The sequence below is a fragment of the Colias philodice genome, chromosome 30 (assembly GCF_061535455.1).
Source record: "Colias philodice isolate Cphi_HAF_F1 chromosome 30, ilColPhil1 Martin Lab GWU primary, whole genome shotgun sequence".
Taxonomy (NCBI): Eukaryota; Metazoa; Arthropoda; class Insecta; order Lepidoptera; family Pieridae; genus Colias; species Colias philodice.
In genome coordinates this window covers 1587573-1605771 of record NC_143115.1, presented here as the reverse complement: position 1 = coordinate 1605771, position 18199 = coordinate 1587573, and the positions used below count along the sequence as shown (strand labels likewise).

The following is an 18199-nucleotide window of genomic DNA, read 5'->3' as shown; positions in this document are numbered from 1 at the left end:
TTGGATATCATGGTACTGGCTTAGTTTCGATTGGCAATTATTAAGTACTAAATACCCATAAAGTAACAAAACAGATATTTAAATTCAGATCCTTCGATCCCTTAAAATCTTGATATACCTACGTTTGATGTTGGTAAAAGTACTAATATTTTATTAAATTTAACTTTGCCATATTTGCTGACCGTACCAAGCCCTTTCACTGCTACATACAAATATCTCATTAATTCAGTATAGCCCCAATATAAGTCTAGGTTAGCATGGCACTATCTATAGTTATTACTGTTTATATAATCCACTGTTGTTGCTGACGGTACAGCCCTTTCACTACCACAGTTTTGTTTCTCGTTAATTAGATAGGTTTGCTCTGATTTTATGTTATACTAGCTGCGCTCCGCGGATTCACCCGCGTGGCTTTGCTTCTGTTAGCCTTGGCGTGATGATATATATAGCCTATAACCTTCCTCGATAAATGGGCTATCCAACATTGAAATATTTTTTCAAATCGGACCAGTAGTTCTTGAGATTAGCGCGTTCAAAGAAACAAACTCTTCAGCTGCATAATATTAGTATTTTACTAATTTTAAAATCAACGATGATTGCATTTAAGTTAATGGCACTACATATAATTCACTTCTGAATGTTTGAATTTACACAGTGTTGACATTAAACCAGTATACTACTAGAATATGATGTGCTTCAGCTAATTTTGCTGACCGTAGTCATTTCAATACCACAAAGCAACTTTTAATGCAACATTACGTTGCTAATGGTCCCACCGTGTACAGTGCACATGTTCAACGATTACTACGTAACGCCTACATTGCAAAAAATAAATATTTGCGGACCCTACACTGCGGACTTTTCACTACAAACCAACTAAAGTTTTATGCCGCTGCCCATTTTTGCCGACCCTGCAGCCCTTTTACATACAATTAATAAAGACTAATCTTTTTTTCGTACTGTCCCCGTGTGGCCGTGTACAGTGCACATATTCAACAAATGTCACGTAACGCTTAAATTCCAAAAATAGTCATTTTAATTCACTTTATTTGCGAACCCTACAACCCTTTCACCACAAAGCCTTCGTTGCTGACGCTCCAGTACGGTGCACATATACAAGTTACAACGATGGTTGCGTAACGGTCAATTAAAATAGAGACGATCTCGTGAAAGGTATCCACTATCCATGTTGCAGTGGATTTATCGGATTGTGCGTTTATGGAAATGTCTGGTTTTGTAATTTGTACTTTGTATTGTTGGTTTGGGAATGTGTGCTCGAATAGTGGATGGTAGATAGCAGTTTTGTAGGGCATGTTCTATAAAATAAGACGTTGTTTTAACGTGTTTTGAATCATTTATCATTTAGAAATTAAAGACTTTTTAACGGATTTTAAACGCGATTTATTCATTATATTATTTTCACGACGTTTCGCACACTTTACAGCGAGCATGGTCACGGGGAGACTGAATAAATCGCGTTTAAAATTCGTTAAAAGTCTTTAATTTCTAAATGTATAATACTCGCGTAAAATCAAACACCAGAAAATACTATCATTTATCATGCATCAAGTAATGCAGCCTAAGTTATAGGTAGTGTTTACAACTTTTCAATTTATAACATTGATCAATACAAAAACCCATACTAATATTATAAATGCGAAAGTAACTCTGTCTGTCTGTCTGTTACTCAATCACGCTTTAACTACTGACCCAATTTGCATGAAATTTGGTATAGAGATATTTTGATACCCGAGAAAGGACATAGGATACTTTTTACCCCGGGACATTGGATAGCTTTTATCCCGGAAATCCCACGGGAACGGGAACTATGGTTTTTCTTTGACTGCGCGGACGAAGCCGCGGGTGGAAAGCTAGTTAAATAATAAACAATTTAATAAGTTGGTTCTTGTTTTTTAGTTTTTAGCGACATCTGAAAACTTATCGAGGTTCACAGAAAATCGACGATACGTATGGAAGTAAATTAAAACAAAAAATAAAGACTTGTATTTGTAAGTTTGCTCTAAAAGTGGTATCTATACACATGCGGCTACCTGTAATGGTTAGGAAGATTTTAAGCTATTGCATAGCTTCTATCGCGGGCCTTGAGCGCGGGGACCGAATCGAGAAATTCCGTAACGAAAAAACCTCACGCTCCCCACTCCGACGGACATGGAGGTGTGGCTTGAAGGCATGCTATGCAATAGCTTTACCGCTGCAGTCCCCGAGTGCCATACGTCTTTTTTAATATACGAATGTAATTATTTTTTTGGCATGAAATTCGATAAGTATAATACTATGAGAGCAGTGTGTAGTTTGTAGGTAGGGTACTACAGAATTACTTCACCACAATGCTTCCAACTTTAATCCACACAAAATAACATCACAAAACAAAATCATCAACCAGCTCCCGGACTATAACACGATAAACCGAAAATCCCTCCAGGAAGCCGATTCCGTAGCCGTAGTTACCTTATCAACTTTCTACTATACAGTTAACGAGGCGTTGTAAGCTGTTGTCGAAACACGTACGTACGATCGTATAAATCACAGTGATTGTAGTCCGAGAGCTAACACGGTTTTTGGTCGATTTATCTGATGTTGGATAAATTTTGTTTGCACGTGTTTTATGTTTATGTGCTTTAGTTTAGTTTGTTATTTTAGGTTCGAGCTTTGAAACGCACTTCAATATGTATATTTAATCAGTGACTTAAGCTAGTAAGACACTAATTGTATTTCACGTAAATCAGTGAAATGAATCTCCTCTTAATGCACGAAGTTTTTGACCAATATATCTATTAATTAACTAGCGGTCCGCCCCGGCTTCGCCCGTGGTACATATTTCGCAATAAAAGGTAGCCTATGTTCTTTCTCAGGGTCTAAAGATTGTCTGTGCCAAATTTCATCAAAATCGATCCAGTAGTTTATGCGTGAAAACCATAAATACATAATTACAAACCTTTCCTCTTTATAATATTAGTATAGATGACCATGATATCAAATGTTACCTACTTATATTTATTTATTACTATCCAGCCCTTCAACTATCTACTCTTGTAAAATCATGTGAATCAGTAGCGCCGTTTTGAAGTAAAAAAGATACAAGCAAACTTCATTTTTTTAAATTAATAAACATATATTTATTTAAATTAATATACGTATTATTATTAACTCAATAAACATAATTAAACTATAGGAAAAATAAACAAATCTTATATATAAAATTCTCGTGTCACAATGTTAGTCTGCATACTCCTCCGAAACGGGTGGACCGATTCTCTGTTCTCATGAAATTTTCTGTGCATATCGGGTAAGTCTGAGAATCGGCCAACATCTATTTTTCATATGTACCACGGGCGAAGCCGGGGCGGGCCGCTAGTATTATAATAATATCATCAATATAATAACATCCTTAATATCCTTATGAATATAACATTATTTTATCTAAAGTTTAAATACCAATTTTGACACCATTTTCATAAAACTTCCTTATAGCGTAAAAATAATATAATTTTTATTAAATACCTTTGTTTATATCTAGTTTATAGCAAATTAATTGGCTATTTGTATTTAATATTTGTTTTACTTGAAGAAGGGATTGCTGATCACGACCTTCTTTATTATCTACATTTAATTCATGAGCTGAAGCGATTTTTATACAATCTTAATATATATAAATCTCGTGTCACAATGTTTGTCCTCAATGGACTCCTAAACCACTTAACCGATTACAATAAAATTCGCACACCATGTGCAGTTCGATCCAACTTGAGAGATAGGATAGTTTAAACATGTAGGTACCACGGGCGAAGCCGGGGCGGACCACTAGTTTTATTATATGAATGTTAATTTTTGTGGTTGTATTTATCAAAGAATTTTGGAAAACAGATTGTATTGTACAACTCATAGAGAAAGTTCTTCTGTTTTGAAAAATGAATAGATCCAAAAAAATCTAATTAGATACAGTGGGTTTTTTTTAGCGGTATATCTTGTCTACTATATAAAAATAACTCGGGTTTTCCTTCCTGACGCTATAACTCCAGAACGCACGAACCGATTTCCACGGTTTTGCATTCGTTGGAAAGGTCTCGGGCTCCATGATGTTTATAGCAAAGAAAAGGTGTCTATGGTGGCGAAACGGAGTTCGCCCGGTTTGCTAGTTATCTTATATAAATAATTGTTATAATAAGAGAGAGAGAAACCATTACTTATGGTACAGGTGGAGGTTTTGTAATCGATCCAGTAGTTCCTTAGATTAGCGCGTTCAAACAAACTCTATATCTACACTAATATTATAAAGAGGAAAACTTTGTTTGTTTGTTTGTTTGATTGTAATGAATAGGCTCATAAACTACTGGACCGATTTTAAAAATTCTTTCACCATTCGAAAGCTACATTATCCACGAGTAACATAGGCTAGGTTTTATCCCGGAAATCCCACGGGAACGGGAACTATGCGGGTTTTTCTTTGAAAACGCGGGCGAAGCCGCAGGCGGAAAGCTAGTCTTTATTATTAGTATATAGTTTTCCGCTCCTATCTCATACAATGTACCACACAACCAGTGAAGTGTTTAATATAATATTTAAACGATATTAATTTGAGGTTATTTACGCTAAATGGCAATTATATTTTACAGATATTTCGTGTGCATGTAATTATGTTGGATTTTTTTGGTTTTTATTATACAGCTACTCGTGATATAAACGCGAATGTTTGTGGGTACGTTCGTTATAATTTATCGTAAAAACGGCTGCTCGGATTTGGATGAAATTTCATACAGAGATAGATTATAGTCTAGGTTAACTTTTTTTTAATTAATACTTACTTTTTTTTTTACTTTCATATAGGCACCACGATACTTCAAGTAACATAATATATATATTTTAATCCGATTTAATACATAATTGATTTTTGAAGTGAAACTTCTTTATCGGGGTTGGAAAAAAATTTAGTGTAACATTTTTTCGTTACGCGTGACATTTTTCCGTTACGCGCCATCTTTTTCTTATCCCTGCCACGCGTGATTCGATGTATTTCTGTAAAATTGCACATAAGTAGTAAGTTATTTTTTGAAAAATAAGGTCATAAAGAAGTTTCACTTCTTACGTGTGTACACTAGTACACGCACACATTTTTTTTAATAATTATTGTTTGATTTACCTAAATAAACTTAACATACTAGGTACACTTACTTACATAATAATATGATCGAGCTATAACTAAAATAACTCGAAAATGTAGCCACAGAAATAATTATCCTACACCCATACCACTAAGGGCTGATTTTTCAATCCTTGGTTAAAACTTTTTCGTCGAATAATGTATAAAACTACCATTTTAAAAACGTATTCTAATTGCCCGTGTTTGACAGTTTACGTGACATTTTAATATTATCGTGTAATACTTTATTGGACGGATAAGTTTTATACAAGCATTGAAAAATCGGCCCTTAATCGAAAACTATTTTACAAGTAAAATACGAGACATAAAGATGATTGGATGTTTAATTTTATTCAAGCGTGTATGGATGGTAAGACGAGTCGAATTATGGTCATTTGGCCATCCGCCGCGCCCATAGACTACCCATCTTGAATGGGGTCTAGTGATGGGAATGTGTCGATAGATTATTTTATTTCTTTTAGATTCGATAAAATTACTAAACTTAATATTATTAAGAATGTAGTACATGATATAGAAATCGTATCTGATTAACTATTTTGTCATTGTCTCTAGTTAGTCTTTAGTCGCTATTGATCTGTATGGAAAAGGAAAAAAGAGTAATACAATGCAAGGATTGGCAGAAAATGGACAAAATAAAATGTCTGAAAAACACCGCTACACAAGCTTAGTCTTAAAATGGGCTGTCGAAATTTATTATTATCCCATTACCATTTCAATTTATGAAAATCATAGCATATAAACAACTTTTTTAAGAATACATACCTAGTAAAAATGTCTCGTTGGTTACTGCAATTTTAGAGATAACTTCTTCTACACTATGTTTTTTTTACGTTATGCATTTTAACATTTCATCTGTGTAATAGGTTGAAATGTCGCTTTACTAAAACTTTAGAACAATAAAAAAATATCGATATCGATGTTCTATCCTGTACATCACTAGTAATCTTCAAGTACAGTTGTCAACGGTTTCTCATCTAGGAGATTGTAGTTACTAGCTATAGACTAGCCTTAATATATTATAGGTATACAATGTATTTCCTAATCTATACCTATATATCATTTTAACATTATAAAGCTAAAAAGTTTGTTTGTTTGTTTGCTTCAAAGCGCTAATATAAAGACGTAGTTACTTTTAAAAAAAAATCAGTGTTAGATAGCTCATTTATCGATCTAAGACCAACAGGAGCGGAGCAATGCGTGTAACACCGCGGGGCACGGCTAGTTCATTAAATGAATATTAATTCTCGATTCTCGATTGTTCTCAACTCAAATAGCTATACTGCAAAAATATATATTCATACTAGCTTTCCGCCCGCGGCTTCGCCCGCGTTTTCAAAGAAAAACCCGTTGCCGTAGGATTTCCGGGATAAAACCTATCCTATGTCCTTTCTCGGGTATCAAAATATCTTTATACCAAATTTCATGCAAATTGGTTCAGTAGTTAAGGCGTGATTGAGTAACAGACAGACAGACAGAGTTACTTTCGCATTTATAATATTAGTATGGATTACATACATAGTTAATACCAGTACATGTAGTATGTACACGCAATGCATATATTTACTAGGGCGGGTACAACATGCAATTATAATCAATTATATTCATTATTTCCAATATTAACTCATTAGCAATGCAATTAAGTAATGAGCTATCATTGTTCAGGAAAGGGCGCGGCACATGATTATACTAAACGATGTTTAATTTGGTAATCCACCGGTTAATTTAAACTAAGTTTTCCAAAGGATGTGGTATTGCTGCTACATGCTGATTGTTGAAAAATATACGTTACTAGCTGTGCCCCGCGGTTTTACTCGTGTTGGTCTTAGCGTGATGGTATATAGCCTTCCTCGATAAATGGGCTATCTAACATCGAAAGAATTATTCAAATCGGACCAGTAGTTCCTGAGATTAGTGCGTTCAACCAAATAAACAAACTCTTCATCTTTATAATATTACTAGCTGCGCCCCGCGGTTTCACCTGCGAGGCTCCGCTCCTGTTGGTCTTAGCGTGATGATATATAACCTATAGCCTTCCTTGATAAATGGGCTATCTAACACCGAAATAATTTTTCAAATTGGACTAGTAGTTCCTGAGATTAGTGCGTTCAAACAAACATACTCTTCAGCTGTATAATACTAGTCTATATATAATTAAATCATTAACAATGCAATTAAGTAATGACCGATCATTGTTCAGGAAAGGGCGCGGCACATGATTATACTAAACGATGTTTAATGTGGTAATCCACCGGTTAATTTAAACTAAGTTTTCCAAAGGATGTGGTATTGCTGCTACATGTTGATTGTTGAAAAATATACGTTACTAGCTGTGCCCCGCGGTTTTAGTCTTAGCGTGATAAATGGGCTATCTAACATCGAAAGAATTATTCAAATCGGACCAGTAGTTCCTGAGATTAGTGCGTTCAACCAAATAAACAAACTCTTCATCTTTATAATATGACTAGCTGCGCCCCGCGGTTTTGCCCGCAGTGCTTCGCTCCTGTTGGTCTTAGCGTGATAATAAATAGCCTTCCTCGATAAATGGGCTATCTAACATCGAAAGAATTATTCAAATCGGACCAGTAGTTCCTGAGATTAGTGCGTTCAACCAAATAAACAAACTCTTCATCTTTATAATATTACTAGCTGCGCCCCGCGGTTTCACCTGTTTGGCTCCGCTCCTGTTGGTCTTAGCGTGATGATATATAGCCTATAGCCTTCCTCGATAAATGGTCTATCTAAAACCGAAATAATTTTTCAAATCGGACCAGCAGATCCTGAGATTCGCGCGATCAAACAAACAAACTCTTCAGCTTTATAATATTAGTATAGATATAATTAAATCATTAACAATGCAATTAAGTAATGACCGATCATTGTTCAGGAAAGGGCGCGGCACATGATTATACTAAACGATGTTTAATTTGGTAATCCACCGGTTAATTTAAACTAAGTTTTCCAAAGGATGTGGTATTGCTGCTACATATTGACTGTTGAAAAGTATACGTTTTTGGGGTTAAACTATCAATTTATTAACTACCGGTCCGCCCTGGTTTCGCCCGTGGTATATGTTTACGTTTTCTCTCCATAAGAACCATCCTCATACCCCAAGGAATATTATAAAAGAAGAATTAACAAAATCGGTTCAGCTGTTCTCAAGTTTTGCGCTTAGCAAAACATTTGGCTATTCATTTTTATTGAAGTGAAACTTCTTTAGGCGCATTGAGAGTAAAATTTCAAGGCCGCGACTTTGATATCTTTGAATCTCGCTAAAGAAGTTTCACTTCTGACACGTGTGATCGGCAAATACGCTCTTTTTTATATACCTTATATTTATTAACTTATTAACAATGCAATTAAGTAAGTAATGAGCTATCATTGTTCAGGAAAGGGCGCGGCACATGATTATACTAAACGATGTTTAATGTGGTAATCCACCGGTTAATTTAAACTAAGTTTCCCAAAGGATGTTAGGTAATTGTTGAGAAGTATAGTTTTCGGCTTTAACTGAGTAATATTTAATTAAGTATATTGTAGTCTAATAAGTTGTTATTTTATAAATGTATGTCTTCGTAGTTATGTAGGTACGAGCAAATAATATTGTAATACTGTGGTACTAGGTAGGTTATTATATATATACGTTTTCCCATTTATATGTATTACAAGCGGTTGTCTCTTGTACAAAATATATAGCCTACAAGAAGTCCGCCCCGGCTTCGCCCGTGGTACATATTTCGCAATAAAAGGTAGCCTCCTTTCTCGGGTATCAAAATATCTCCATACCAAATTTCATGCTTGGTTCAGTAGTTTAGGCGTGATTGAGTAACAGACAGACAGACAGAGTTACTTTCGCATTTATAATATTAGTATGGATAGCACTTAGAAATCATATACATAATATGTAACGGTGAAACAATTTTTTGAAATCGGACTAGCATTTCCTGAGCTTAACACGTCCAAAGGAACAAACTCTTCAGCTTTAAAAAATTAAGTATAGATTACAAAAATATCAATAATTAATTATTAACATTCCAAACACATTGATTTAAATCTAAAGCCGTACACAATGAAGCAACAAAAACCAACATTACTCAATATTTTGAAACTCGAAACGAGCGAAGCCGCGGGCTAAACCAATAATAGTGTATTCTGTTAAGAAATTGTCGCGAAGTGATATAATTCAAGTGGCTAATTATTTACCAGGTTATTTAAGAGGGAACGGTGTTTGGGTTGCATAGGGTGATGAGCGGAGCGATTTTTTGTTTATTATTATAGCTATCCGCTAGCGCTTTTGCTCGTACTTTGTGTTTTGATCACAGATAATGTTAATATGTTTTACAATGTTACTTCTTATTCGAAAGTAACTACTTGATAAATGAGTAGTTGAGTAGTTGATATAAAGAATAGTAATTTAGTTAGAGCTATGTAATGTATGTTATTTGATTTAGAAATAGTTTTCTCTCGGGTATGTATTGGCCAATAGTGTATTGTTACTTATTCCGAAAAAACTTTTCACACATAATATGAGTAAATTATAATGATTATTAGTTCATTAAATATATAATTTTACTGTATAATTAATGTAAAATGAAAAACAATAATGCATATTCTAAAAGTTTGTTTTTATTTTAATACTCAAACTGATGTATGCAAGTGCCAAAACACCTTACTCAAGCATGTTTGCTTCTAAAAAAATTTCAAGTTTTAAGTGAAATGTATTTATGATATAGGTAGAAAACAAAAAACCGGCTATGAGCCACGTGACCTTTTGTTTCAATTTTAATTATTATTTAATTCGTCATCACAATTTTCACGAATATTTGAGTATTGCCATACATTTTAGCAACAACAGCATCATTTCTGTGTAATATGTATTTTTGCAGAAGAGAGTACGCAATAACGCATTGAAAGGTAAATTAACATCAATAAAAACTTAAGTGAATATTTATCGCTACCGCTCATGCACCTAACCTCACCTTTATTATGTTTAGACCGGATTAAGTTATAAATAACGTTAACTGACAGCAACAAGCGCTAGTACACTATACTGTTTAACTATTGTTACATTTTAGATATAGATATAGGTTTAGATTCGAAGACTATCTAGTTCCTAGTACCAACAACCTACATTTATACTAATATTATAAAGCTGAAGAGTTTGTTTGTTTGAACGCGTTAATCTCAGGAACTACTGGTCCGAAATGAAAAATTCTTTCGGTGTTAGATAGCCCATTTATCGAGGAAGGCTATAGGCTATATATCATTACGCTAAGACCAACAGGAGCCGCGCAGATGAAACGCGAGAAGCGCAGCTAGAATTGAATCGTCAACTGCACAGAAATTAGGTAGCTTCTATATTTTTAAACACTACCCGCACATCTGACCGCCTCCTTGGTACAGTGGTTGACGCGTGAGCGTAGAACCGAGGGGTCCTGGGTTCGATTCCCGGTGGAGACGAAGAAAAAAAAATGTCTCAGTCTGGCAGGACACAGAAGGCAGATGTATGAATAATGCATCTGCCCCTTACCCCACTACGGGGACACGGGACTTCACTTTTTACACTACACCCGCACATAGTTTATGTTAGGAAGGGACAGGAAGATATATAAGGAAATCATAATTAGGTATGTCTGAGGGTACATTTAAAAATAAGGCTTTATACCGGACTTGGTGATTTATTTGTTGATCATTTTCTATAATAATTTACTGAGAGTGGTCACGATCAATGATAAACTGGCTACTGTCTTTCACTTTCAATTTATTTGATACTAATCGTTTACTACGGCTTTGTCCGCGTTTATTCGAGTAAAATAAACTGTTACAAGATCAAGATGTAGTTTTTAATTCAAAAAAAGAGCGCGTGTGCCGAACTGCCGAGTACACGTGTCAGAAGTGAAACTTCTTTGGCAAGATTCAAAGATACCGTAATCGTCGCCTTCATGACGTGACGGTATTGCCATGACGCGAAATTTCACTCTCAACGCGCCTAAAGAAGTTTCGTTTAAAAATAAATTATGTAGCTATTAAAATATGTATAAACAAATAATATCTTACCACAAAATTCTTTAGGCAGGCAGGCTTTAATCTGGTTTTGTCGTATTTCACATAATAGTCCGGGATACATCGCCCATTTTTGCAAGTGATTACTATCAAGCTAATTTTTCGTGAGTAGCTTTATTTTGATGAGATGCCCAATAATTTCATGTACGAAACTCTCGATTGTGGTAGCTTACAGAGGTAACAAGGATAAAAATTTTTGATTTGACGGTTCTCAAATATTTATTACGCAATTTGTAGGACAATATGTCTGTTGAATTATATAAGTATTAAATAAGTGAAAATAAAAAAATCTGCTGGTTAGTAATCATTTATGATGACTTCGTTATCGATACACATTGGAAATTACACACTCTTTGATCAAACCATAGATTTTGTAGGACAAATATTTTTTCGAATAATTTAGATAATTATCTTGAGATTGAACAAAAAAAAAAACATTCAGTTAGTAATTAATATTTGAGAACCATCAAATCAAAATATTTTATCCTTGTTTCCTCTGGTAGCTACCACAATCGAGAGTTTTGTACATGAAATTATTGGGCATCTCATCAAAATAAAGCTACTCACGAAAAATTAGCTTGATAGTAATCACTTGCAAAAATGGGCGATGTATCCCGGACTATAACTATTAAAGTGACAGATCCCTGGTTTAAAGTTAGACAATGTTTAAATTGTTTTGTGGTAAGACCAAGAAGCTTATATCTAATACACTGGAGATTTCGGTATGAACATTAACTTGTAACAAGAAAATATGACATTGACTGCCGCCTGTATGTTTTTTTATCCCTTTCACACCCACTTGCCAAGTTAGGTGTGAAAGGGATAAAAAACATGCAGGCGTCATTCAAGGATCCCCCCAACGGTCCAGGCCTTGTCGCGGCGGAGGGGCTCAGTAGCTCAGAGTTATGGCCATCTGAGTGAAGCGAAATTGGACCAGCGAGGGGCTGAACGGCTGGTTTAGAGTCGGGGAGATTCGACTGGCCCAACGGCCAGGGCTAGGTGTGGCCCAGCGGCCGCTGTGTGCGGCGTGGGATGGCGGCCAGAGGTCGTGGCTTGGCGGACCCCGTGTCCACTAGGCAAAGGTGGCGCTGAACGGCAGTTGGGGTTGGAAAGCCTCGACTGACCCGACGGCAGAGGTCCTTTTTGTGGGCCAGAGAGGAGCCGGCTTTTATGCGGCGGTGGATGGCGGCCAGAGGTCGCGGCGCGGCGGGCTCGCTAGTTTAGCAAGCCACGCCGTGCAGCGGAGGGCGGGATCCCGACGCGTCATTGTGATGACGCGCGGAGACTCCTGCAGAGAGGTGTGGGGCGGCGGCTGTTGTAAAACGGCCGTCTGCCAACTCGTAATCCGGTCCGTGGGGCCGGACCGAGGGCCGCCACCTCTGGTGAGGTGGGGGCTGCGAGGTAATCTCTATAAAAGTGCGCCGGAGGGTCCCCCGACGTGTATTTCACACATCGGAGGACCTTCCGGCGTGCACCCTCCGGCCGGACGGTGATGGGGTCGGGGGTTCGGGGGAACGCGGATGATGGAGCGGGGAAAGATCCATTGTCTGCGCGTTGGTGGCGTAAGCCTTCGTTCCAGCAGCCACCAGCGAGGGGGGTTTTAGTGGTGGGCCTGGAAACGGGCATCTGCTGGGCGGGACACGCGGTAGAGTCGTAACCGTTCCCGCAGTTCCGTCCAAAGCAGCGCGATGGAACAGAGTGGGGTTTTAGTCGGTAGAAATCCGACATAACCACGGCTCCATCCCCGGGAGCCGGGGGTATCTAAGAAGATTTCCCCACTATAAAAAAAAAAAAAAAGGCGTCATTCAAGGATGGTCGCGGAAGAATTCTAACAAATACCCGCGGCCCCATCATTAAAGCGGCTCGATGGAACACAGTGGGGTTTTAGTCGGTAAGAATCCGACATAACCCACGGCTCCTTCCCCGGGGGCCGTGGGTATCTTAGGAAGATTTCCCCACTATAAAAAAAAAAAAAAAAAAAAAGGCGTCATTCAAGGTCATATTTTCTTGTTACACGTTAATGTTCATACCGAAATCTCCAGTGTAATAGATATAAGCTTCTTGGGCCAATAGTTTTTCATTTATAAAATAAAATGTAACGTCATTTACTACACGTCAAACATTTCAATAAACAATAAATGACCATACACACATTACGCAACAAAATTTAGGAGAATGCTTCAGCAAGAAACAGTATTATGTAACATCATCTTAAGGCGATTACGTGTGCTGATCGTAGTACAAAAATAATGATATTAAAAGTAATTGTTCAAAAAATAGCGTGTGTGCTTAGCACACGTGTCAGAAGTGAAACTTCTTTTGTAATATTAAAATTTCAAACATACCAAAATCGTCGCCTTACTCCATGACGTGACGGTGTTGCCTATTTATTCTTTACTCGACATACTAATGACACTATATTGTAAAATAACAATTTCCTATTATATGAAGCAGATTAACTCGTATAAAATGTATTTATGTGCAAAGAATTAAGGCTACAACTTTAGATGTGATGTTCAATTTAAAATCATTAAAAAAATATACTATGGACTGATAACCTACTCCTTTTTTTAAGTCGGTTAAAAATTGATTTAACTGCGCCTTAACGGCTATCGCCCGCCATTTCCGTAGAATACAGATTAAATAACACTTTATGGCACAGATAATGTAAAATTAACTTACAGTACAATAGACGCATAAATCGATGGTTTATTGTCTGTGCTTGCTTGTAAATAGATTATTAAAATGGATGTAATAGGGCGTATTCAGAAAGAAAGCTTGAAACTTATAAGCGCTTATAAGCGCTTATCGGCGCTTATAAGCGCTGGTAACCCGCGCAGGAAAATATATGAACATGCGCTTATAAGCGCTGATCGGCGCCGACAAGTTCCAACAAGTTTCAACAAACTTCAAAACAAACTTAAAGTTTCAAGCTTTCTTTCTGAATACGCCCTATGATAAGAAGGTTTATAAATGTAGATATTGTTCATCTGTTTTGATTTAATATTACCGTACTTTGTAGTTTGTAAGGCAGATGCATTTTTACTATTTGTATGTAAATTTTGTTTATGCGAGTGTGTATGTCGCAGCCAAATAGTAAAATAAGCCGATTCATAGAAGTCTCATTATTAAATGCCGTGCAGTTTACTACCTACCTGAATGATTTCCGGCTGTATAGGTACATATACACATATATTTCAAAAAAAAAAAAATAATTGGTAGGTAATTCGAAAAAATCGAAAAGTATAAAATAACAAAAAGCAGTGAATAGATTTTTGTATTAAAATAGATATATGAAAAATAACTTAATAATTAATATACAAATTACAGATCTAATTACTTTATTGTTTAACTAGCGGTCCGCCCCGGCTTCGCCCGTGGTATATATTTACGTTTTCACTACATAAAAACCATCCTCGTACCTCAAGGAATATAATAAAAAAAGAATTATCGAAATCGGTTCAGCCGTTCTCGAGTTATGCGCTTACCAACACATTTTGCGATTCATTTTTATATATAAGATAATTACCTACTCTAATTATTATTGTTACAGGTAACGCATACGAAACATCATCGAAAACCGACATAAAAGACGAATCTTTTAATTTATCATATGGGTAAGTTATCCATGTATTTGGAAAAAATCTTGTTAAAATCTACTTTATTAGCCAACTAGCTATGCCCCGCGGTTTTACCCGCAGTGTTATGCTCCTGTTGGTCTTAGCGTGATGATATATAGCCTATAGCCTTCCTCGATAAATGTGCTATCTAACACCGAAAGAATTTTTCAAATGGAATCAGTAGCTCCTGAGATTATCGCGTTCAAACAAACAAATAAACTCTTCAGCTTTATAATATGTATTAGTATAAATACTGTATGGTATTTACCGAGCATTGAAGAAAAAGCATAATTATATGAGATCACTATCACTACATAGTATAAAACAAAGTCGCTTTTTCTGTCCCTATGTCCCTTTGTATGCTTAAATCTTTAAAACTACGTAACGGATTTCGATTCGGTTTTTTTAATAGATAGAGTGATTCAAGAGGAAGGTTTTAGTATATAATTTATTAGGTTTTATACAAAGCGGGCGAAGCCGCGGGCGTTAAACTAGTTATAGATAAACTGTTTATGTTTATCTATTATTATTATATTCAAATTATTATATTATGATTTTAATGTCGTCATACTACAGATAAAGTATTTAGAAAATTTTAATACTTATTAAATAATAATTTTCAGGTCAAATCACGAAATGCCTAGAATCAAACTCGGACCTGACCTCCGCAGCGCAAGGAAAATAAAGACACCGATACATAAGTAAGTATTTATTTTAGAAGTTACAAATAATATTATGTTAATATATGAAGAAACAATTTTTTTTCATATAATTACATTCACCTCTAAATATTGTGGTGCACAAATTCGGGTCGTTTGGGAGCCGTAAATCTACACTAATATTATAAAGAGGAAAACTTTGTTTGTTTGTTTGATTGTAATGAATAGGCTCATAAACTACTGGACCGATTTTAAAAATTCTTTCACCATTCGAAAGCTACATTATCCACGAGTAACATAGGCTAGGTTTTATCCCGGAAATCCCACGGGAACGGGAACTATGCGGGTTTTTCTTTGAAAACGCGGGCGAAGCCGCAGGCGGAAAGCTAGTACGTAATAATCTTCACACTACCTTTTTGTATTAGAGATATTTCGATATTACATACTAATATTATATTTCAAAGCATAGCCCTATTCTACTCTTAGTTAGATACATCAAAACACGAAAACAATATAGATTCTTTAAATCGTATCATAATAACAATATAATTTAACTATTTCTATCCACAATTACAGATACAAACCAGAGCGGGAGCCGCAAATGCGCGCCAATACGTCACTACAACTGTCAAACGAAACGTCACTATTGCCGCCATTACTGCAGTTCCCGCTGCCACAGATAAACCAGAACATTTCGAATTTGGAACTTAAAAGTTTCCTCTTAAACACGGCGCTACAAAACGCGTTGACAGACTCGTTGAATCAATACACGCAGAGTGCATTTACGAAGACCGTTTCGGAGGAGAAAGAATTTGATGATAAGAAGCGGCGGTTGCATAAATGCGATGTGTTAGGGTGTAGTAAAGTGTATACGAAGAGTTCGCACTTGAAGGCACATAAGCGGACGCATACGGGTGAGTTGGCTTAAATATGTTTTAAGTTTTAACTTATTTTGATAAAAGAGGATTTTTAAACTGAAAACTCAAACTCAAGCTCAACCTCAAACATTTAAACTTTAGATAGATAGATAGAATTCATTTATTGGTACTTAAAAAAAGAAATACTTTTATGTAAGTATGTATTTCTTTAATACACATGAAAAGATCTTGGCGCATCTTGGCGCAAGGCGCATTGAGAGTAAAATTTCAAGGTCGCGTCATGGCAATACCGTCACGTGATATAGTAAGGCGATGATTTTGGTATCTTTGAATCTTGCCCAGGAAGTTTCACTTCTGACACGTGTGCTCGGCATACTCGCTCTTTTATTGTTTACAACATTTTATGCACATTAAATCAAATCAATCATTAAATTTAGTTGTTCCAAATTTCCAGATGAAAATGCACACCTTCATTTTGCCGTTTTTATTACATACTAGCGGTCCGCCCCGGCTTCACCCGTGGTACATGTTTACGTTTTCTCTCCATAAGAACCATCCTCGTACTTCAAGGAATATAATAAAAAAAGAATTATCGAAATCGGTCCACCCGTTCTTGAGTTATGCGCTTACCAACACATTTTGCGATTCATTTTTATATTATAGATTACTTAATAATTTTTAATTGTTATTTATTATTTGAATTTATTTATTTCCAGGTGAAAAGCCCTACATCTGCAGTTGGGCGGGCTGCGGCTGGCGGTTCGCCCGTTCCGACGAATTGACAAGACATACACGCAAACATACAGGCCATAGACCATTCACTTGTCCATTATGTAGACGAGCATTCGCTAGATCCGATCATCTCGGCCTGCATATGCGTAGGCATTGATGCGCATATGCGTAGATTCAATAATAAACAATATACACACAAACACACCATTTACTTACCATTTTATTCGATGAATCTCATCTGCGCTCGCATATGCGTAGATGATAAAGCATATGCAAATATAAATATATACACATGCGTACGTAATGTATAAGTGCGCGGAAAGCATGATTCTGCGTATAGATCCATATATGTATGTATAGATGAGGGGTATGCATGTGTATAGATTTAGATGAGCATATGCGTGCGTGGATGTTTGCTCATATGAAAGAAAAACGAAATAAAGAAACTTTTATGTTTTACAGGAATAAACAATTTAAACTTAAATGTATGCGAAATCATTGCTCATATGTATACCTAGATATAATATTAGCTTATATAGAACAAAAAAAATATAAAAAATATGTTCTACAACATTCGAAACTAAACCTGAATTATATGCGTAATGATCGCACATACATTGTTCATATTATATGCGTTAATAATTTCGCAGATATATAGATTCCATGCGTATGTTTACTTGATATGACAATTTCAGAATATATTGACAAAAATGCATATAGTGTATACTGTATATGCTTAGCATATATCGGTAAAATTGTGCATGCATATCTTTATATTCTAGCATATGCATGGATTATATTTTGATGTCATCTGCATATATGCGTAAAAATAGAATAGCATATAAATTTATTATTACTTACTGAAACTTTAAAAGTGTTCATATTTAGTATTGTTTATTTCATTATTTTTGTAATATAAGTACCTATTGTAGAAGTTGATATTAATAAGGCCAGTATAAAATATAGATTAAATAACTATAGGCATTAACCGTAATCCTATGCTTTTATCCCCTCTGAATCCCATACGACATTTTTATTTCTTTTAGATATCAGTATATGTAAGGAACCCGT

At 35.8% G+C, this 18199-nt stretch overlaps 2 protein-coding genes and 1 long non-coding RNA gene across 3 annotated transcripts in view; 2 read left to right on the top strand and 1 right to left on the bottom strand.

Annotated features, from left to right (window-relative positions):
* Positions 1–18154, top strand: part of LOC149475384 (uncharacterized) — a 41885-nt gene extending 23731 nt beyond the window's left edge. Inside the window, exons 6-9 of the mRNA XM_089713478.1 lie at positions 14793–14856; positions 15483–15560; positions 16095–16432; positions 17113–18154. Of these exons, the coding sequence (XP_089569604.1) occupies positions 14793–14856; positions 15483–15560; positions 16095–16432; positions 17113–17285 (653 nt within the window). The 3' untranslated portion in view covers positions 17286–18154. The remainder of the gene's footprint in view (positions 1–14792; positions 14857–15482; positions 15561–16094; positions 16433–17112) is intronic.
* The window catches only part of LOC149475381 (extracellular matrix protein 2-like), a 157272-nt gene that overhangs the window by 88855 nt on the left and 50218 nt on the right, over positions 1–18199 (bottom strand). The gene's annotated exons all lie outside the window — the stretch shown is intronic.
* LOC149475383 (uncharacterized) overlaps positions 1–18199 on the top strand; it is a 96413-nt gene that overhangs the window by 75151 nt on the left and 3063 nt on the right. The window lies entirely within an intron of this gene.